Source organism: Lygodium microphyllum, chromosome 5 (genome assembly GCF_053477565.2).
Source record: "Lygodium microphyllum isolate KBCC chromosome 5, Lygodium_microphyllum_v1.1.10, whole genome shotgun sequence".
Taxonomy (NCBI): Eukaryota; Viridiplantae; Streptophyta; class Polypodiopsida; order Schizaeales; family Lygodiaceae; genus Lygodium; species Lygodium microphyllum.
Window position 1 is genome coordinate 16,991,876 of NC_141139.1, and position 24,473 is coordinate 17,016,348.

A 24,473-nucleotide genomic window follows, 5' to 3' on the forward strand; every position below is an offset into this window, starting at 1 on the left:
GTCAAAATCTGCAAATGTTGTGCAAGATACAAAGTGGGCATTAAGTGCACAATGCAGTTATAACCCTTCTTTACATGATTCTTGCATGTTTGTTGTGGATTCACATATATGGTACTTTGACAATGGTGCCATGAAGCATATTACTTCTCAATGCAGTTTGTTCACTTCTCTTAAGTCTACCTGTAGGGGCAATACTGTGACATGTGCCAATAGCTTCACTTATCTTGTTTAAGAAGTTAGAAAATTTGTATTGATTACTATTAATGGCAATACTTTCACACTTACGGATACTTTGTATGTACCAAAGAGCAAGAATAATTTACTGTCAGTTTCCACACTTGTCAAAATTGGCTTGATTTTGAAGTTGGTTGATGACAGATGTAGAGTTCATGATCTCTCTTGTGATGATACAACTATTGCATTTGGTTCACCATGTCATGGGCTATACAAGCTCAATAACTACAATAAATGTATGGAAGACATGGCATGTGTAGTTGCAGATTCATAGGTAATTTTAGATAGAAAACATTCGCATACACGTTTTGGTTATTTGAATTTTGCTAGTTTATTAAATCTGCACAAATTTGATATGGTATCTTCATTGCCTACTCTTAAGGCACCTAAAAAACACATTTGTGAAAGCTAAATATTGGGTAAAATGTAACATGCTTCATATCCAAAAGAAGATTCAATCAAAGTTGTTTACAAACTACAACTTGTACACTATGATATTTGCAATCTAATGCAAACACCATCTTTTGGCAACTATCTATACTTCATAACTTTCATTGATTACTCTACACATGTATGGATACATGGTTTGAAAGCTAAGTCAAAAGTGTTTTTGTGTTTCAAAAAGTTTGTCAGCATGTCTGAAAATTTATCGAAATCTTATGTGGACACCCTCCATCCTAATCAAGGGGAGAAGTATATATATCGAGAAAAAGAACAGATCTTTCATGAAGATGGCATGATACATGACTAAAAGTCGAACTTTGCCACAATTTTTGGGTTAAGGCTTTTTTATGTATGGCATATGTACTTAACATATGTCCCACTAAGGAATTGCAATCTATCACTCCATATGAGGCTTGGCATGGTAAACAACTAAATATGGCTCGCTTGTGTGTTTTTGGTTGCTTGGCTTATGCTTTAGTACCAATGCAATAGTGCAAGAAGTTGGATAACAAAGTCATAAAAATGCATTTTTATTGGGTACAATAATGAAAGAAAGATTATAAGTTATACCATTCACAAAGTAAACATACGTATCTTGGTTAGGCATAATGTTGTCTTTGTAGAAGATGTTGCTCCGTCTTTACAATCATGTACAAAAGAGAGAACGTATGCTCACAAGATATCTATGATACTTTGTTGCCTCTTTTCAATGGTGCGCAATCACATGTCGCACCAAATGAGGCAGTTTTTCAGCCTATGCAAGTTTCTTATGTTACTGTAAGTCAACCTAAACGGCTGGTGCAAACATTGCATGACAGCAAGTTGGATATACCATTGGCTAGTCATACTCGTTGGGGCACTCATAGTATCTAGCATACATCAAATTGCTATCCATTGGGTAATTCTAGTCTACATGATGAGAATAAGCATGTATCTTTTGAAGAGACAAAGTTCAGAAAATTGGATGGTTGCTTTGCAATTCGTGTATGATGTTACTGTCAATAACAGTACATTATTTTTATATGATTCACCTCTTGGAAAGAAGGCCATTGGCACTAAGTGGGTTTACAAGTTACAACACAAGCCAGATGATGTGTTGATTGCTACAAAGTTAGACTTGTGGCAAAGAGTTATGCTTAGCGAAAAGGCCATGATTTTGATGAGACCTTTGCTACCACTTGTCATATGACACATATTCATAGCATTTGTGCATTGGCAGCTCATAATAGTTAGAATGTACATCAGTTGGACATCAAAACCACATTTCTAAATGGTGATTTATATGAGAAATCATATTTATGTCAGCTTTCAGCTTTTTGTGCAAAAAGGGCAAGAAAACAAAGTGTGAAAATTTAAAAAGGCATTGCATGGTTTGAAATCTGAAGCAAGCACCTCATGCTTGGTATGAGGAGATACACACATACTTGACTGCACATGGATTTCGAAATTGTCCAATTCAAAGCATCTTATATGTTAAGACTTAGATATGCCTCTGATTACTGTGTTTTATGTTAGTGACATGTTGCTCACTAGTCCTAATGAGACACAATGTTGATTCCTAAGAGCTGAGTTGAATTCAGCTTTTGACATGTCATATTTGGGCCTATTACATCACTATTTAAGCATTCAATTCAAGCAATGTGATGGAGGTATTGCTTTGTGTCAAACAAAGCATGTTGAGACATTATTGCTTTGTGTCAAGCGAAGCATGTTGGTCTTGAGGACTGAAAGCCTACTGCTACTATGAAGACACGTTTGAAGTTGAGCCTTCATAATGCTAGAGATTGCTTTAATATCTTTCTCTATCAATAGGCCATTGAATCAACTTGATTTATGTATGCCTTAAGAGGTCTAACCTTCTATTTACAGTCTCCAAATGAGCAGGTTTATGCATAGCTAGACACTAAGCCTTGGCAAGCAATGAAGTGGATTTTCCGCTACTTGAGTGGTACTCGGCACCTTAGACTAGTTATTCCAAGGGGAGATCATTAACACTAGATTTATATTCTTTTCAGATTCTGACTCAACAGGTTGTTATGACACTCGTGCATACATAAGTGGTTTTCACTTCATGCTTAATAGCCCATGCATATCATGGTTGAGCAAGAAGCAACCCACTGTGGCCACTTCTAGTTGTAAAGTTGAGTACAAAGCAGCTTTCATAGCTATGGTTGAGTGTGTTTGGCTCAAACGTCTTCTAGCTATTTTGGATGTTGGACAATCATCTGCCACCACCATCCTCACTAACAGTCAAAGCACATTGACAATTGCATGGTTTCCAATGTTCCATGCACATACTAAGTACATTGAGATGCATTACCATTATGGTAAGGAGAGACTCCCTACAAGAGAGATCAACTTGGGCTATCTGAACACAGGACAATCTTGCAAATCTTTGCACAAAGACTTTGCCTCATGAGAAGTTTGAATTTTTCTCCAAAGCTTTGGGCTTACTCCCCTTTGTGGAATGATCCAGTCCACTGTGCTTAGCACTTCTCTATTAATGAGTGTCAACTCTAGTTCACAACATTACTCCTAGGGGGAGTTTGTTATCATATATCAGTAACAATGGATGTGAACACACATGTATGACCATCGAAGCACTTATATATATCCCTATCCACTTTAAGGTATACTTAGTCTTGCGAATCTTCTCTACTAATACCTCTCAATACACTTCGAGTTATGTTCTCTCAAGCTTTTTCTTCTCCTAGTTATGTACTTGCATTCCTACAATCCTAAATCTAATATGCATGACCTTCGAGTTGAGCCCAAAAGCTACACCTAGGTATTTAGCCTTTAATCATATTAAGTATCCCTCAGAGTCATGTTGGCATTTGATCAACCTTTGAGCTATGCACGTACACGTCTAAATCATTCCCTTAGTCATGTGTCTAGTGTCTCTGAGCCACACTAGTGTTTGATCAACCTTTGAGCCATGCACAAGCACCTCTGAACTATGTTCCACTTCAAGTCCCTTGCTTCTCGATAGATATGTCCTAACCTTGCTTATGTTGCATCTCTCTCACTTATGTATCTTCTCTGCATAATCTATTGTATGAGATTAGGCATTGCCTCTTCAAGGTAAGACCATACCATTTTCTTTTTTCTATGTTTCATATTACAAGTTCAACCACCCATGACCCAAAAGTAAGTTAAGCTTGAAAGCTATACCTGAGTATTCGGCCTCTAATCATGTATAGTGTGCCTCTAGGCCACACTAGCATTTGATTGACCTCTGAGCCATGCACATACAACTTTGAATCGTGCAAGTGTTCTCTCTCTCTCTCTCTCTCTCTCTCTCTCTCTCTCTCTCTCTCTCTCTCTCTCTCTCTCTCTCTCACACATTTGTAATGTTATCTTTACCTTATTGATGAGATGACATAAGACATGGATGTACTCTGGATTTTGTCTCATAGGCCACATTGGCCTTATGTAGATGTTAATATATCTTTCTTTCTTTCTTTCTTTCTTTCTTTCTTCTCTCTCTCTCTCTCTCTCTCTCTCTCTCTCTCTCTCTCTCTCTCTCATTTGTAATGTTATCTTTACCTTACTGATGAGATGACATAAGATATGGATGTACTCTGGATTTTGTCTCATAGGACACATTGGCCTTATGTAGATGTTAATATATCTTTCTTTCTTTCTTTCTTCTCTCTCTCTCTCTCTCTCTCTCTCTCTCTCTCTCTCTCTAACCAATCCTAACTAATTGAAACTAGATATCTAGGTATTACTCAACCACACATCTAAACATGTATTGCTTTATCCTCCTATTGTATCCCTACACCAGTACTTCTTTATCTTATACATCACCTTAGCTTCTTTACATAGTATATCATTGATCATCTTTTAGCACCTAACACTTTGATATCTAGTGACAATTAGCATTGTACATGGTTTTGTCTCATAGGCCAATTTCGGCTTCAAAAGATGTTTTTGTGTGTGTGTGCGCGTGTGCGTGTGCGTGTGCGTGTGTTCCATCCACCTTAATTGATAATCTTCACTTGCAAGCTCCTCCACCCAACAAAAAAAAGCCTCTTTGGTCAGTTTTCTCTTGGGAGTCATTTGGATATCACTTACCCAATGTATTAATGCTAGCTCTACAGTGCTTGCTCAAGTAATTAAGTTACTGGCAAAGATTAATGTACATTGTGCACAATTCAGTTATAAAGTCTTGACAAGTCAAATTTCTAATTTGAATCAAATAAATCATCTAGAGTATGTGAGGCAAATTGGTCAACCTATTCTCTCATGCACACAAACTTTCAATATAAGCTTAGCACTAGGTAACTCGAACAACTGATCTATTATCATTCTAACTTGCACATGCTATGTGACATGCATGGGATATTTATGGCTAGATAGGTAATCTTGTACTTGAGTCTCTAGGTTTTACTGTCTTACGATTCATGAATAAAGATTTTGAAGTAATCTCATCTCTCCCAACTTTTCACCACGTAAATGTTGATGAGTTCAAACTTATATGGAACCACTAAGATATTTGCACTAAGAGTGAGATGATGAGTGAGAGCTAATTTTAGAGCATCATATTTTATCTAGCATATTTTTGTGTATGTTATGTACCGTGTGAAGCTCATGGATTGGACGGATCAAACAGATCATACCTGACTATCTTGGCCATGCTTTCTCATCGGCACTTTATATAATGATAGTTGTGTAGATCCCAATTTTGATACACCATACCTGGCCAAATAAATGTTGAGGTCCCAAATTGGATGACACCAGAGTCATTGCACATGATGGGTCTTCCAATAAATACAAACCCCATAATTTAATCAACTAAATTAGTTTCGAGCTTAGTCATGTCCAGCTGTGAAACCTTTAACCCAAAGTCTCCTTAATTTCCATGGATAATTGGCTAGGTCCCAATAACTAGAATAATGTACATAACTTACTTCCTGAAGCACAGACCACCTCATGAAGTGGAGTTGTCTTTGCCAATCCATAAACAGCTTGATATAGTAGCAGAATCAAAAAATCTCGTACTATGTATGGACTCATGGTGCTGAGAGGAGTATGGCACTGTGAATTACCTAGCTAAGAAATCAAAGGGTGTGGTGAAAGGATGAGCTATGTAGTTCATGAGGAGCTTACTCGCAGTTCTTACATGTCCTTTTGACACTGTTCAATGTTGATTGGACTAACTGGGAGGCACTTGTACAGTGCCACAACCTTGAAACTAACCACCTTCACTTGTAAGGTTCACATTCTTTCTTCAGTCCGCGCATCAACAGTGCAAGTCCTCAAATTCAAGAAAAACCCCGTAGTTTACTCTTACTTTTTCATTCTTACACCATCAATAACAAATGTAAAGCATTCAGAGGCACAAGCATTGCATAGGCTGTGATATTTCTTATCCTTAACTAATAATTACCACAATGAGATTTATCATTTAATATCCCCCTACTTCAAAAGACAATGTTAAGAACATGAAAAAGAGAAATTGTTTTTTACCTGCCAAAAACTGGAATCTCCTCGCCCGATTGACATGTGTAGCTACAACACAACAGAAATATTACTCAAAAAACACCTCCTGGTGGAAAAACCTTGAACTCATTGGCATTGAAATAAAAATTTGTAATATAAAGTTTCAACACTGCAGTATTTTTTAGCACTAACCACACTATGGTCACTTACTGGGATTTTTCTGCTTCAAACTGTTCAAGAGATTCAATAAAATAATTCCAAACACCAGAAAGAACTTAGCCTTTAAGGAACATACCCCCTCCCAAAAAATCATAATCTCCTTTTTCTCCAAGAAAAACATTGATAACCACCTTCACAGTTTGAGTGTGAGAAAGTATACTTATTAACCAATTCCTTACAACTCAAATCTACTTTAAACTCATGAAAAGTATACAAACAAAGAGCTCACTGAGCAATGCAGTACATCCAAGATCCAAGAATGCACACCCCTCCAACATGTCCAAGGGATGGAACTAAATTATGATGCACAAGGCACCCTGCAGGTGACTGCTGTAAAAAGAGATTAGAATTTAAGCAAGGAGGTCCAATCACAGGAAAGCACCAAAGTATGAGAGCCTAAGATGCATGCCAGGCAGCAGACCAAATGTTGAAGGACCAGACTAGGGCAGCAAATCTGGCATGGTTGGTCAACCTGACTGCCCACATGGTGGATCTCTTCTCCGACAACAGCTTGACGGCTGCAGCCACTACTGTACACCCAACTAGCACCGTGATAATCAGCCCCACACACTAAGACTCCTGGTATTTTACTATTGTAGTCTACACCATGATGGCATGGGATGAGGATGGGGACAGGATCACCCCCTTGTTACCATTCCAAACTGCTACGTTTGGTAACCAACCTGCTGGCATTTGCTATTCAGCACTCCTACATCTCTGACTAGTGATTAGAGCACTCAGGATCCATCTCTGACAAATGTCATCACTCACCACTTTGCCCTTGAGCATTCTGTACACTCTTACATTCATTTACTGCATTGATTCATTCACTTCAAGTTTTCTTCTCTCTCTATTTGTGTTTGTGTTTCTGCAATGTTTATGTTTGTGTTTCTGCATTTTGAGTTTTGACTTTTGTGTTTTGCGTTTAGGATTTGCATTTATTGTGTTTCTATCTGAGTTATTGTGTTTTAGTCATGTTTGTACACTCTATGTTTTCTCTGTGCAAACCCTAGCATATCTTCACATGGTATCAATGGCAGTGCTCTTTTAGAGAGTATCATAAGGTATTGTGGACTCTGAAGGCTTGGTTTTGTGCAATATTCATGGATGTCACACAACTAATTCACAATGTCTCAGACTCCTTGTTGAGATCCCATGGTGTCTTAAACGGCTTATCCATCACTAGAGGCCCTAAGGAGACGTTATGGACTCAAAGAGAAAAACAACGCTTCACCTTCACCTTCACTTTCTTCTCCTTTTCCTCACTTCATGTGACTAATGAAGAGTTTGAAGAATTCATACGCAACAAGTATGGTCCACCTCCTACCAACTTTGCCACTACATCCAGACTAGTTCGTGAGGTTGGTCACCTCTCCAATCAAGGAGGACTTACGGCATTTGGGACAACTAGTGAACCATCTTCTTCATCTCAGCCAAGCCTAGTGTCAAGTTCCTATAACCCCTTTGAATTGTATGAATCAAAACCCTCCCCTATTTCTCATTTTGGTATGCACAATCCGGATAGATTTCAATATATCAATTTTAATCGAGGAGACTCTAGACGTAGATATACATCTACAAGTATACCTAAAACTATATCTTCTGAGCATGGAGTTGGCACTTCCCTTTTACACTTTCCTCCCATCCCACCTATATCTCTCGTCTCTCTTTCTTTTGCGTGCAGTAATTTAGGATTGCACTCCACTTCTGCATCGAGCACACTGGGAGTTGGGTCTTCCATCTCTGCTCCTAGTTCCTTCTCTTTTTCTACACCCCATGTCACCTATCCTCAAGTGAATGTCAATTTGCACCCTAGTACATCATTAGGGAGAAGGCCACCCTTCAACACTGTGCCTTCCACATTCCTACAAGTGAACACATCTTTTTAGATTGGGACAGCAGTGATGGGCATCCCCTTCACTTCCGCCGAGCACTCACCTCCCCATCAATCGGCCTCTCAGATGCAAGGATTACCATCCTCTACTTATGGTGTCCCGTCACACATTCCATGGGTCACTCCCCACATAGGGATTTCCATCCTCTGCCCCACGTATGTCGCTATCCCTCCTCCATGGGCTACTCATGCATTCATCATGCCCATGCCTAGTATATCCATTCCCACCTTTGGATATACTGTGCACACTTCACCCATACATGGTGAACACTCTAGAGAATACTCCATTTCCCCACCCTACTCACCCTACACATCTTTCCCATCCTACAGCACTACCACTCCTGTGCTACAACCAAGAATGCCTTCACGAATAATGTCATAAGGAAATGTATTTTCTAAACCTCACTTAACACGTGGATTAATTTTTAATCACATGGTTAAGTAAATGTTGCACATATGACGTGTAACTGGGGTTAAAGTCAATTTACAAGCCCACGACCCGAGGAAATCACGGAATGTCAAAGGCAAAAGTTGCTATAAGTTATGATGCACAAGTACTTGGTGGTATCTGGTGCCAATTGTTGGCCTAGGTCATTCATTTGGCTACAGCATCAGTTGGGATTGGCGACACTAAAAAAGTGGTATTAAATGATACCTAACGCCAATCTTATGGTCAAAGATGGCGCAAAGACACTCGAGAATGAAAGTTGCCTAGCCAGTTTAATTATTGGCCGGTAAAATTATTTTTTTGAGCACCGAAATAATTATTAGATTAATAATTAGTATTTAAATACTGAAAATTAATATTTAATTATGGATAATGCTGAAAAAACCATTTGAAAAGGCTACCAATTGTCAAAAATGCCCATGTAAGATTGAAAAACATCTTTAGAAGTTGGAGAGAGGCATTTTAGTGCATTCAACCTACAAGAGAGAGAGAGGAGATGTTACCGGTCCGATCTACAACCATTGGAGAACCTTCCAAGGTAGCCAGGGGCAAGAGAAGACCAATATGCAACAAGTAACAACATCTACAAGCTGTTGAGATAGGGCAGCAACAATAAATGACTGACTTTCTTCAGTCCTTCACGAAGAAAGCCTGCATTTTCTCTCTCCTCAACATTCTCTCTCATCTCTCAACCTTTCTACAACCTTGCTCCAAAGATTACAGCATTGAGATCATCAAAGGCTGAGAAATTTTCAGATTTCTCTATTATAAACCCTAATCTGCAGCAAAAATTAGGTTTTAATAGCAGCCTCAAGAAGCATGCCAGAAATTGAAAGCTCCAAGACTTGGATTCAACAAGGCTGAAGCTGTTTTCAATCAAATTCAAGTGGAGGGACCAGCAAATCAATGAATTTAGGACATTTTCCATTTCCATCAAAGTGGGTGAAGGCCAATTGACTGCCAGAATCAAGAGGCAAATCGGATTGAAGACTTGCTGGTCATTTTGGACAGCAAGGAAAGTTAAAAAACCAACAAGACTTGGGAAAATCCCATTGTACATCTTCTTATTCTTTAATTAAGTTAAAGAAATACCAAAAGGGGCGCCAGTTTAGGGGCCAACAAGGTGTCCATTGTCCAAGATTGTGAGTTAATTTGCATTTCTAAGTTTTGTAATAAATATTGCTACTATAACTAAGTTATAGTCATGGAATTACCACCCATCCACGCAAGTAAGTCTGGTTTCGGAAAAACCCATTTTAATGGATTGAATTTCACTACTTGGTCAAACTTCATGTAATAAGTACTTGAATCTCATGGTCTTTGAGACCTAGTCATTTGTCTAGAGCCTATGCCGAACCCTCAACTAGCTCACCCCAATCACATCCATCAATGGAGACTCCACAATGCCATAGCCAATCTTGAGTTAATATACGAGTTCCTTTCTAAGTTTCACTCTCAGTTAGAGCATTTTCCCCTCACATCTGAGCATTGAAGTCATCTCATTGACTGATAGGCGGCGCAAGATCCCTCAATGTCTCATTTTCGACTTTGAGCTTCAAGAGTTTTCCATTAAAGAAAGAGATAATCTAAAAGTCAAATTGCCCGAATATAAATGGTTACTCACCAAGTTTGCCAATATTAGCTTACCAATGTCAAATGATGATTAGGTTACATTCATTCTAAACAAGCTTCCTAAAAAGAATTTCCACTTCATCCAGTGCATCATTTCATTGCTCCGATTGCCAATCTTGTATGAGTTCGAATGTCAATTCTTGCATTGCAAGAGATTGCATGATCAAGTCCACAAGAAATCCTCCCAACATTCTTACTCCGAGAGAGGTCTCATCACCTCTTCTTTGTAAGGAAAAATCAAAGGTAGAAGGTAGCTTAAAACAAAGGTGGCACCTATTCCTCAGATGGAACCAAAAAAACTAAACCCATCAAACAACTCCCTAAGAAGAATAGGTTTTGCACACCTTGGCAAAGATTGGGCCATGTGGACGAGGAGTGTCATGCCAAGGCCCAAGGTCTCCCACCTAAGAAACCATAGCAAACTACTCCAACTGCCTCCACTCCTATTGGACAGTGCAATGGGGCTAAATCTCTCACTACTTCCTCATTTGCTCCTTCTAGCATAGTTATCATTGGACATGTGGCACACGGACAGCCTCAACAACCTCTATCTTTTAGTACCCGTGAATAATTAGCTGATTTGTATGCTCGTTTCTCACCCATTGCAATATTTACATCCATTCCGATGTCTCCTTCTACACCCCAACCTAGATATACTTCTCCATCTCGTCACGTGTTTCATTGGCAAAGACCTGCTCTGAGAGGGGGTTCCTATGAAGAAACTTCTGGGATTTGCACAAAGGAAACATTGAGTGTACAACCACGACAAAAACACAAAGACATAGATAGTGATGTGCAAAACTCAAACTCTAAATGTGAAACGCAAAACTCAAAAATGCAAAAACACAACACAAACAGAGAGAGAGGGTGAACTTTGAAGTGAATGGATCAATGCAATAAATGAATGTAAAGTGTATAGAATGCTCAAGGGCAGAGCGGTGAGTATCGAAGTGTGCACCAAAGATGGATCCCGAGTGTTGTAGCCACCAATCAAAGTGTGTCAAAGCATATAGAAGACCAAAACCGAAAGCAGTAGGATGCCTAGTGAAGCCATGGAAATGCAGGAGGATACCGGCAATGGCTGAGACTACCAAACGCAGTAGAAGAGGTGTCAACTCGGACTAGCAATGGCTGTCTAGGGCCAAATGCAGCAGTGGAAGAAGCGCCAGGCAGCAAGTAGCAACTAGAACGGCAATCACCAGGGGCTGGAGCAACAGTTGGAGTGGTGGCAGTAATCGCAAAGGCTAGACAACCACATGGAGAAAGGCTGATGATAAAGATCTTCACGTGAATGTAAAAAACCTACATAAAAGGGATGAAGACTGAATGGGCGTAGTGTGTCTATTTATAAATGTGGATGGACCCTCCCAAATTATGGTTTCACAAAAACTCTCTCAAACTGCACACCAACTTTACATTTTTCCTTAAATAAGCATGTTTTGGGATTGTTTAAGAGACTAATCACCATGGAATGCATTTCTTAGCTCAATAACCCCTCTTAGGCCCAAAACAATGCTAGAAAGAAAGGTCAACCCAAGTTTACCCAAGGCATCCCACCCCAAAGCAACCAAGGCATCGAGCAAAGGATGCACGGTGGTTGCCCAGTAGCCTACCAAGACTACAGAGGCGATGGCTATATGACCAAGGGAATCCGAGTAGTCACCCCAAAGTGGACAGGGCATTGGACAAAGGGTGCTCGTCGACAACCTAGTGGCCTACCAAGTCCTACAAAGGCAGATGGAACCACAATGAACTCTATGGTTTTTTTTAAATTAAAATATGAAGGTATTTGGAGAGATGGTTAGCGGTCGATGAAGTAACTATATGATACAGGAAAATGAGAAGGGATGGTTAGGTCTACCCATCACAAAACAGACAAGCTACCCATCCACACAAAGGTGTTAATGACGAAAGAAGGGGTGATGGAGTGGTGGTGTGGTGTACAAACCTCTAGTGGAGACAACTCAAGATCTGCGCCAACGGGTGCTCTACACAATGAGATGCAAAGGATGCTACATGCTGAGAATGCTCACACAACAGGTGCCACTTGGACAGTATCCCTCCTAGGAAAATTGTTCACTTGCCCAAGCGCCCTTTACAAAGATGATGAAATCAAGCAATGCAAAGGAGAGGGTACAACAGGGGGGAAAAAGGCCGATGTTGAAGGCAAGTGCCAAAACCTAGAGAATACCAAGAAAGGTAGCAAACCCCTCTCAACGGTGGATGTCGATGCCGAAGGAGGAAGAGGAGAGCTGGATGTCGAGTGTGGTGCCAAGAACCATAATTTGAGGAAGCATCCCAACTAAAAGAACAAGATAGAAGTCACCATCATGATAGCATCAAGAGAGATGCTACATGATCCGCCCGAGAGGAGAAGCCTCCATGCTCATAAAAAAGTAAAACTCCTAGGATGATAATACCATGAATGGAACGGTGCGCATCCCAAGTCTCCAGCCCATGCACGACCATTGCAAACTTGCATTGTAGCCCTATATTGAAAACAAAACCCTTCAAAAGAGATAAAGTTCTACAAGTACAAAGGTCAATAGTGAGATGCTCCAAAACAAAACTAAAATAAAAAGCTAACTGCATGAATAATGCAATGATGCAAATGCATGTGTGTGCGTGAGTAAATACAACGGAAAACTTAAAAATGAAAATCTAAGGACAAAATCCTATGGGCCCGACTCAATAGCCTGAGAGTGCAAAGATGAAGTGAATTTAAGGATATAGCCACCATTGTGTACACCCACTAGTAGGACTCTGTCAGTGAAATGCTTAACGAGATGGTGAGGTAGTCCTAGAGAAATATGAATGTGAAGTAAATGCATAAAGTGTAATGGGATCGCGATACTATATCCAGTAGCCACGGGGACACATAGAGTAGATGGTGCAACAGCAGAAGGCATAGCCCCACTGGACTGGCCAACTGGTCACAATAGTCAATTGTGGTTTTCTAGGTGGAAGACCCTAGGCCTTGGTACAACACTCCTCGTCCACATGGCTACACCTCTTACAGTGTGTCCAAAACCTATTTTTCTTAGGGAGGAGTTGGCAGATGGATTTTGTTTCTTTGGTTTCATTTGAGGAAGAGCCGTCACCCTCTGATTTGCTTGCCTTCGCATCTTGCGAGTTCTTGCCACTGTTGGTTTTCATCCCGAAGAAGAGGCAACCAACCCCATTTGCTCAAAGTAAGGGTGTGTGGAGGCTGAAACCAATCTTCCTCTTCAAATAGGTTGGTAAAACCAAATCAAGCACTTAATTACAGCAATTACTAAGTGAGCATAAACTGAAAAGCACACATTACCTTAACAATCTTGGGCAATAGACACCCAATTGGCCCTAAAACTGGCACCCCTTTTAGTATTTCTTTAACTTTAATTGCTAATGATTAGTGTACAAGTTGAGATTCCACAATCTTCTTTGCTGATCCAAAAGCCCCTTGTGTAGATACAATCAGCAAGCAATTTGGGCCTATTGCCCCTTGATCTTGACCCAAGACTTGCACAAATGAAACCACAAATTGGCCAAATGCCGCCCCAATTTACAATGGATGGGCTGGCATCTGAAATCCTTGTCAATTCCATGAATTTCGCGTGTCGATTTCAATGTATGATGCCATCTCTTGTCGGCATGCGTCCCAAGGAAAAATTAGGGTTTGACAATCACCTTGGGACCCGTGCCAATAAGAGAATGCATCATACATTGAAATCAGCACCCAAAATTCGACAATCAATTTGGGCCAAATGCCCCTTGATTTTCAACTAGGACTTGCACAAATGGAATCACCAACTAGTCAAAGATTGCCCCAATTTACAATGGATGGGTTGGAATCTGAAATCCTTGTCAATTCCACGAATTTCGGATGTTGATTTCAGTGTAGGATGCCTTCTGTCAGCATGGGTCCCAAGGAGAAATTAGGGTTTGACGGCCACCTTCGGACCTGTGCCAATAGAAGAAGGCATCGTACACGAAAAACAGCACCTAAAATGGATGGAATTGACAGGGATTTCAAATGTCAACCCATCCATTGTAAATTGGGGCAGCATTTGGCCAATTGATGTTTCCATTTGTGCAAGTCTTGGGTAAAAATCAAGGGGCAATTGGCCCAAATTGCTTGATGATTGTATGTACAGTAAGGGGCTTTTGGATCAATAAAGGAGATTTTGGAATCTCAACTTGTACACTATCCATTAGCAATCAAAGTTAAAGAAATATCGAAAGGGACACCAACTTTCGGGCCAACCGGGTGTCTATTGTCTAAGATTGTTAAGGTAATGTGTGCATTTCAGTTTATGCTCAGTTATTAATTGTTGTAATTAAGTGCTTGATCAAGTTTATCACCCTATCCGAAGAGGAAGGCTAGTTTCATGGTTCCATTGGCTTAGGCATTTCCTTTGATGCACCTTGTTGTCCCAAAGGTGTAGAAGATGCCTTCTTCTTCTTGCCTTTGTTGTTGTTCTTCGGAGCATTCAAAAATTGGGTGAATTGAGGATCCTTTGGCAATTCAGCAAAGAGATTTATTATTGTTCTCATCCGATTCTTAAACTAGTCATCGAATTTCTCTTCACTTTGGTGGTCATCAATATCATTATGCCTTGAAGACCCTACATCTTGCCCAATAGCAACATTTTCAGTTTGTTGTCCATGGTTTGAGCCTTGTCCAAGATTAGGCATTGCATTTCCCTCATTCCCATGTGAATGTTCATACTGAGAGGCCTTGATTTAATCTGACTGTATAAAGACATATGACTGTAATTTCTCAGCTGAGAGTAAAAATCAGCACTAGCAGAAAGCTTTGGCTTGCAATTAGGTGCCTCGAGCCCACCAAATCAAGGGATTGAATGGTATCCCCGCAATGGAATCACCAACTGGCCAAATCCTCCCCCAATTTACAATAGATGGATTGGCATCTGAAACCCCTATCAGTTTCACGAATTTTAGGTGCTAATTTCAATGCACAATGCCTTCTCCTGTTGGCAAAAGTCCCAAGGTGGCTGTCAAACCCTAATTTCTGCAAAAATCTAGGGTTTACAACAAAAATCCTCTTGCTATCCACCAAATTTGGCTGAGATCTACTGAGAATGGCTGAGAAATAATGAGATCTCTTGAGAAATTACTAGAGAAGGTGAGAGAAAGCCAAGATGAGAGAGATTTGATTTTCTTTGCCAGAAAGCCCTAAAATCTGTCTACTCCAACCTACATTTAATGCAATCACCTAGTACCAAGCACCTCCAAAATGCTGTCACTTAATCAACAATGCTGTTGTCAACCCCTGGAACTCCCTGCTGTCCCCTACCTGCTGAGGTCCCTCAGATAGCTGTCTTTTGCAGCAAATTGCTATTCTTTGATCAAGAAATGGACCAACAACTCCCTCTTTCTCTCTCCCAAGCTGTAAACTAATTGAATGGCTGAGACCCAGCCCCTAAAAACATTTTCTTAGTTTGCATGGACATTTTTTCTAAGTGGCAACCTTCTAAACCCATTTTTTAACATTATCCAACCATTTGACCTTGCCTAAAATTAAATGTGTCTATCCATAATCAAATTAGCTAGGCCATTTGCAATTTGGAGTGATCCCCAACCTCTATTAACCATTAGACTAGCATTAATAATGCTAGTTTCTAGTGTCACCACTGACATTTATTAGCCAAACAACTATCCTAGGGTCAAAACTAACACCAACTAACCCCCAAAGCCCGGCTTGCATAACTTATCATAACATTTGCCTTTGATACCCACTACATCCTCGAAGTCCTTGGCTTGTTACCGTGAAATAACTGCCATGTACATCACATGTACTAAACAACCTTGCACATTTGATTAATAACTCAATCAAATGTTATCGATAAGATTAAAGCATCTTAAAATTTTGCATCCCTGTGACAGAGGCTTTCTTGTGGACTTGATCATGTAGCCATGCGTAACGCAAGAATTGACACTCAAAACTCATACAGGGTCGATAATCTAGGTAGTGAGATAATGTGTTGGATAAAATGAAAGTATTTGTTAGACAACTTGTTCAAGAAGAACATGAACTGATTGTCATCTAACTTCCAAGAGCCAGTAGTAGCAAACTCGGCGAGTAACTACCAATATTTGGTCAACTTAACTCTGAGATCATCCCCTTCCTTAATGAAAAACTCCTAAAGCTTGAAATCAAGATTGATACGTCGAGTGCGATCTCGCACCGCATAGGAGTCAACGAGATGACCCCAACGCTCAGATGAGAGGGAAAAAATGCTATAACTGAGAGTGTAACTCGGGAAGCAACCCTTGCATTAACTCAACATTGGTTGTGGCATTGCAGCTCTCCATTGACGGATGAGATCAAGGTGAGCTAATCGAGGGTCCAACATAGACTCTAGACCAACAACGAGATCCCAAAGTCCCTGAGATTCAAGCACTTGGTGCATGAAGTTCGACCAAGTGGTGAAATTCAACTCGTTAAAATGAATCTTATCTGTGAAGGCATTCTTAGCCGTTGCAATAGGAGTGGTAGTGCTAGGAGATAAATAAGGCGTATGATGGGGATAAGATGAATAGGGAGGATAGGGTGGGAGAGTGGAGTGGAGTACACTTGGGAAGTAATCCCCAGTGCTCACCATGTATACGAGAAGTATGCATGGTGGATCCAAATGTGGACATGGTAACTGCACGAGGAGCCCATGGTGGAGAGAGAGAGAGACATGTGGAACAAAGGATAGGAATCCCTACGTAGTTCCGTGATGTGAAGAGGTAGAAAAGTATGAGTATAAAACGGAGAATAAGAATGTGCTAGGAGCATAAACGGAGATTTCAACTCCCAGTGTGGAGAATGCGAATGTGGAGTGTAATCCAAGGGTTTGAAATGAAGAAGCAAGAAAATCAAGGTGTGGGCTAGAAGAGATAGGTGGAATGGGAGGAATTTGAGAAGAGTGGCTTACATGCTCAAATGAGAGAGAAGACATAGATATATGTGATGAAGGATGTCTGCTTCAAGAGCCCCCTCTATTGATGCTTAGAGACAAAAAATCATCCAAATCCAACACAACAAAAGGAGAAACAATAGAGGATTTTGATTCATACGACTTAAACGGGTTATACGAAACGGACACTGGGCCTCGTTGAAATAAAGAAGATGAATCGCCAATCATCCCAAATGTCGTATGTCCTCCATGATCGAAGAGGTGACCAATCTCACCAACCAGTGCAAATGGTGTAGCAACACTGGTAGGAGGGGTGTAAGATCGACTATACGTGATATACAAGTCCTCTTTAAACTCCTCTATCATGAGACTAAAATCTGAAATAGGAAAAAACAAAGAAGGTAAAGGTGAAGGTGAAGGTGAAGGTGAGATATCGTCTTCCTTGCCGAATCCATACCTCCTCAGGACAAAACCTAGCACAAAACCTAGCACTCCACAATATCCGCAGGATACTCTTTACAAGACCTAGCACTCCACAATATCCGCAGGATACTCTTTACAAGAGCGGTAGCTCTGATACCATGTGAAAAAACTCCTAAGTTTTGCACTAATGAAACATAAAGTGTATGACCACAACAGAAACACAAAGACACAAAAAGTGATGTGCAAAACTCAAAAATGCAAAAACAAAAACATAAACAGACAAAGAAGGAAAACTTTAAAGTGAATGAATCAATGCAATAAATGAATGTAAGAGTGTATAGAAAAATCCAATCCAAGGGTATGGAAGACCAAAACACAAATCACCAAAAGCAGTAGAATATCTAGCATCATGGGGATGTGAAATTTAAAGATGCTTTAATCTTGCCGATAACATTTAATTAAGATATTAATCAAATGTGCAAGGTTGTTTAGCACATGTGATGCACATCGCAGTTATTTCATAGTAACAGACCAAGGATCCCAAAAACGCAGTGAATGCCAAAGACAAAAGTTCTAATACGTTATGTCTAATATATACAAGGTGCTACTCGGTGTCAAATTTAGGCCTAGACCAATTTATTAACCACTAATGTCAGTGGTGACATTAGAGACAAGGTATTAATTAATTAATTAATTAATGCTAGTCTAAGGGTCAATAGCTACTCAAGGATACTTAAAAGACAAATTGACCTATCCAATTTAATTATTGGCTTGTGAATTATTTTTTTGAGTGCTAGAATAATTATTAATTCAATTTTTAGAATTAATATTCTATTCTGAAAATTAGTTTAATAAGCTAGATAATGCTGAAAATGGGATTAGAAAGCTATCACTTGGCAAAACTTGCCCATGCAAGTGGGAAAAATGTTTTAAGGAGTTAGTAGAAGTCTATTTCAACCATTGTGAGAGAGGAGGCTATTAGGTTGCAAGGAGATGCTGCTGATGTGATTTGCAGCCACCATGGATCAGTCCTAGAGCAAGTGACAACAATTTGGAGCCCTCCAAGAGCAAGTGACAACAAGCCAAGGTCCTTCTGGCGCAAGTGGCAGCATACAAGAGAAGACACCAATCTTTCTAGTGGTCCTAAGTTGTAGGTGATAGCTTCTGTGGTTGTTTGAGCAAGGCAACATTAGCTTTTCAACATTTCTCGAGATGAAACTCTAAAATTTCTCTCTCTACAACATTCTCTCTCATCCCCTAGCCATTTTTTAAATTATCTGAGCATTTTCCAATAGTTTGAGCTATCAAAAGAAGAGACTTCAATCGATCTATATTGTAAACCCTAATTTACAGCAAAAATTAGGATTTTGGCAGTCACCTCGAGATGCGTCCTCAGAATTGAAGGCCTATAACTTGAATTCCAACAGCTAAAATTGAGGAATTTCAAGAAGATTCAAGAGGCTGGCCAACCAAAATCAGATTTGGGGCTGAATTTGTCTTTCAAGGAGCAAGGTGAGGGCCAATCCCCAAGCAAATAAAGGGACAAATTGGTTTGGAGACTTACTAGTCAGTTTTGACAGGATGAGGTACTTGGATTAGCAGAGAAGGTCAAAAGATCTCTATTATACTCCATCCATTTGCAATAAAAGTTAAAGAAATACCACGAGGGGTGCTAGTTTTGGGGCTAACAAGGTGTCCAATGTCCAAAATTGTATGGTAAAGTGTGCATTTCAGTTTTGTGAATTTGTTAATTGCTGTAATTAGTGCTTAATCAAGTTATTTACCACTCTATCCGAGGAGGAAAACTGTGTAAAATTACTGCAAAACCTGAATTTGGGAGGATCCTTCTACATTTATAAATAGACAGGCCATTCAGCCCCATCTTGTTTTGCAGATTTTCAGCCACCACCCTTCATCAATGGCTGTCGTCCAGCCCACATGACTATTGCCATGTCATCATCAGCCTGTCCACTACTGCCTAACCATTGCATCCATCTGCAGGTGATACCTTTTCCTACGCCAAACGCCCTATGTTGGCAATTTCATGCAGCCACCCTACTGATCAACACACTATACAACATCAATCAGCTGTCGTTTTGACAATGCAGGCCCGTTTCACTATTGCCACATGTTTTCAGCCCGCATTTTGCAGCTGTGCAAGCCACCCTGCATCAGCACACTCTATTCCTACTACTTGCTGACTGATTTCAGTCTTGGGTGATAAGTTTTCAGCCCTTCGTCGGTGGTACATTGCTGTGTTCACCAATCTATGCCTCTAGACTGCTGCGTTTTGGCACTATTCAACACTCCTATAGCTCCGACTGGTGGTTGCAGCATTCCAGATCCATCTCCGATGAACATCATCACTCACCAATTTGCCCTTGAGCATTTTGTACACTCTTAAATTCATTTACTGCATTGATTCATTCACTTCAGAATTCTCTTCTCTTCTGTTTGTGTTTGTGTTTTTGTGTTTTGTGTTTTATATTTTGCATTTAGGGTTTGCATTTATTGCATTATTGTCTGAGTTACTCTGTTTTAGTTGTGTTCATACATTCTGTGTTTTCTCTGTGCAAACCCTAGCATATCTTCACGACAAGGTGGCACCTGGTGACAAATTTTAGCCTAGATATTTTTTAGGCCATTAATGTCATTGGTAACATTAAGGACTAGGTATCAATTATCAATTAATTAATTAATTAATTAATTAATGCTACTTCAAGGGCTAATAAGCGCTCATTTTCTAAGCAAGAATTAATCATTACATTGATTTCAAAATCAATTTAATTAAGTGGGCTGACAATTGCTGAAAATGCATTTGCCACTTGGCAAAACTTGCCTATGCAAGTGAGAAAAAGGCTATTAGAGGTTGGTGGAGCCTCATTCCAATATAGTGGAGCTTAGAAGAGGAGGAGAGAGAGCTACTTTTACAATTTTCCAACCATTGGTGGTCAGCTCAGCCTTTGGAGGCTGTCAAAGAGCTGCCCCCAACTAATCACAAGGCCATTGGAGGCAAGTGAGCCATGTAGACTCTACCAATAGATGACAGCAATTCTCAAGTCCACAAGGACCGGGAGGCCCTTGGAGGCAACTAACAGCCCTATAGGCTGTCTACGAGCAAGTGACAATAATTTTGGGGCCCACAAGGGCAAGCAACTGCATGTGGGGCTCCTATTGATGGTGGACTGCAATCAATCAGCCATTCATAGCAGCACGGCATTAAAGCTTAATAAATTCTAGCAATGAAACTATCAAAATTCTCTCTCTCCAACTTCCTCTCTATTCTCTCGCCATGTATTCTCTACTAGTAGATGACAGCAATTCTCAAGTCCACAAGGATCGGGAGGCCCTTGGAGGCAACTAACAGCCCTATAGGCTGTCTACGGGCAAGTGATAGTAATTTTGGGGCCCACAAGGGCAAGCAATTGCATGTGGGGCTCCTATTGATGGTGGGCTGCAATCAATCAGCCATTCACAGCAGCACGGCATTAAATCTTAATAAATTCTAGCAATGAAACTATCAAAATTCTCTCTCTCCAGCTTCCTCTCTATTCTCTCAGCCAATTCACAAATTGTCTCAAGAGATACTCGATCAAATTGAGTCCTAGGATTGTGCAATTGAAGAATGTCTATTGCTAAATCCATTCAAGGCCTAGTACTTGAAATTCAACAACTGAAACTTGGGGATTTTAAAGAATTTCAAAAGGCCAGCCAATCAACATTAAGTTTGGGGTAGAAGTTTTCTTCCAAGGAGCAAATTGAAGGCCAATCTCTGGCCCACATGTATGCAGCCCACTATGTTTAGGGCTCATGGTATTAATGTTGGTCATGCAAATGCTCCACATAGTGCTGGTCATGAGGGAAATGCGGCCAATGTACCATTTTTGGTAGCATTCTAAAATATCAGAGGATCTGTGTGATCCAAAGGGGAAAAAAACTTAGAACCTACTACAAGTTTTAGGACATGAAAAGTGAGAGGTAAAGTTTCTAGGAGATACTTAGTGGAGTTTCACAACAACTATTGACCAACGAATCCCAAATGGATGGAAGAGAGTAACTTGCAAACCACTCTCAATCGTTACAAAGAATAACTTGGTGGACCACTCTCAATTGTCATAGCTTTACCTTGATGCTTTTCAATTGGAGCTCACTTTGGATTGGGCTCAATCAAGCTCAACAACACAAGGGTCCAAAGCGTTGCCTAATGCTCAAGGGGGAGGAAGCACTTCCACTCCTCCAGTGATGGACAACGCTAGTGCATAGTGGATCTCGGTTGTATTCATCACACATCTAAGGTATTGTTTGCTGATAGTATGTTTACCATGGGATTACTATTACATGTACTAGTCACTACAGTTCGTATGCAAATGAGTATGATTTTCATTGTAGCTCTAAAATCGTACATTTGCATCAATATATAATCATCCAAGATTGATTATCAATTGTTGGTTTTCAATGGATGATCATCAGTTATCAATGGCCTTCAATTGGTTTTATAGATAGTAGGGTATTTTATGAGTACCATTGATAATTCAACCATAATTTATGCTTTACTATGGTTGTTTGGCAAGAAGAACTAAGATATATTAGTAATGGACGCATCCTATGTGTTTCTAGCAATTGCCTTGGATGCTTTTTGAGTATTATGTTTTAATTATAATGGTTGGATCTCAACAAGTGTTTGGCAATAGCATGCTTCGGCAATAGCGACCGATATTGTTTTTACTATGATGCCTAATGAAAATTCCTGTGCAATATTTTGCCTTTTGCACATGGCAGTGCAATTGAGGGTGATTGCTAGGATTTCAAGAAGAAGGTTTGTCACGAGAACATGAAATTTTGAAGTTTTGCTTATTTAAGCAAGTGTTAACCAAATGTACAAACGTAAGATGCATGTGATGTGCAAGTTAGTTATTTCACAATAACAGGGCAAGGACCTCAATATATCAATGGATATCAAAGGCAAAAGTTGTAATAAGTTACATTAGTCATGTACTACTTGGTACCTGGTGATAGATTTTGGCATATATAATTATATTAGCCATTAATATCAGTGGTGATATTAGAGCCTAGACATTAATTAATCATTTAATGCCAGATCAAGAGCTAATAAATGCTCAACAATACTTGGATGACAAATTGGCCTAGTCAATTTAATTGTTAACTGGTATAATTAATTTTTCGAGTAAGAATTAATCTTTGAATTAATTTTAAAATATATATTCTGAAAATTAATCCAATTAATTGGGCTGAAAATTGTTGAATGCACTTAAAAGGTTACCACTTGGCAAAATTGTGCCCGTGCAAGTAAGAGAGAATCTATTAGAGGCTCATGGAGCACCGTCCACATTGTGGAGGTTAGGAGAGGAAGAGAGAGAGTTATTGCTACAATTTTTCAGCCATTGATGGTCAACCCAACCATTGGAGGCTGTCAAAGAGCTGCCCCAAGCTGATTAAGAGGTGATTGGAGGCGGGGGGGTGACAACCCTATAGGCTATCTATAAGTAGGCGAAAGCAATTTTAGGGCCCACAAGGCAGGCGACTGCATATGGGACCCTATTGATGGTGGGCTGCACTCAATGAGCCATCCACAACAGTATAACATTCAATTTCAGCAAATTTTAGAAATCAAACTCTGAAATTTCACTCTCTCCAACTTCCTCTCTATTCTCTCTGTCAATTCACAACTTCCCTCAAGAGATCTCAATCAAATTCAATCCCAAGGTTGTGCAATTGAAGAATTTATGCTGCTAAACCGTAGTTTACAACAGAAATTAGCGTTTGCCAGCCATACTGGGAAGAGTGCTTAGAATTCAAGGCCTAGAACTTGAAATTCAACGACTGAAATTTGGGGATTTCAGAGAGTTTCAAGAGGCCAGCCAGCCCACATTAAGTTTGGGGCAGAATTTGTCTTCCAAGGAGCAAATTGAAGGCCAATCCCCAAGACCAGGGGGCAAATTGGTTTGAAGGCTTGTTGGTTGCTATGGATAATAAGATGTATTGAAGATTGAAGGAGATCAAGCTCAATCCTACTGTACTTCAACCTTTAGCAATACAAGTTAAAGAAATACTGCAAGAGGTGCCAGTATTGAAGCCAACCGGATGTCCAATGTCCAAGACTAAGTAGTAACATTTGTATTCTCAGTTTATGTGAATTTTATGCTTGTTGTAATTAGTGCTTAATCGGGTTATTTACCACCCTATCAAAGAAGGAAGGCTAGTTTCAACACAATTCATCAATTGTGCCAACTAGAGGTGGAAACTAAGGACCATTACATATGTAGATGCCCTATCTACCACAACATCCAAGAGCACTAACATTAGCCTTCTACCCACTCTTTGGGATAAGCATTCAAATCAAACTCTTCGCACCTGTCCAAACCCATCAAAGTGGTGGAAAAGCCTACTTTGTCAGCTTTGAAACAAGTTATCTCTTAAACAAAGAGTATGCTTATGTGCTTACGGTGATACATATTGAGTCTTTCTCCTCAACTGAGGAAACATTGGCAAAAATTAAGGATGATAGCTGCCGCATGCTCCAATTGTTTCAACATCTGAAGCTCTTTGGATTAGATATTGGTTTGAGAAATAATTTTTCAAGGTAGAGATTTTTGAAGCTTTTTGGATTTCTCATGTACCTTCCCCTGCATTGTCAGATAATGCTTAGTTCTAATATGGGTAAGGTTTTACACTTTATGAACTCTTTCGACCTGCACACAACCATGCATCCCAACTAGGAGTTTTCCAGTTACCCAGCACTGATTTTACTCTACTATCTAATCCATCGCAAAGGAAGATTTCTCCACAAATGATATTATCGGTT

The 24,473-nt window shown here is 39.9% G+C and overlaps 1 protein-coding gene across 1 annotated transcript in view; it reads right to left on the reverse strand.

Annotated features, from left to right (window-relative positions):
• The window catches only part of NF-YC10 (nuclear factor Y, subunit C10), an 83,998-nt gene that overhangs the window by 40,449 nt on the left and 19,076 nt on the right, over window positions 1-24,473 (reverse strand). The window contains exon 3 of the mRNA XM_087677498.1: window positions 6,154-6,195. Within this exon, the coding sequence (XP_087533624.1) occupies window positions 6,154-6,195 (42 nt within the window). The remainder of the gene's footprint in view (window positions 1-6,153; window positions 6,196-24,473) is intronic.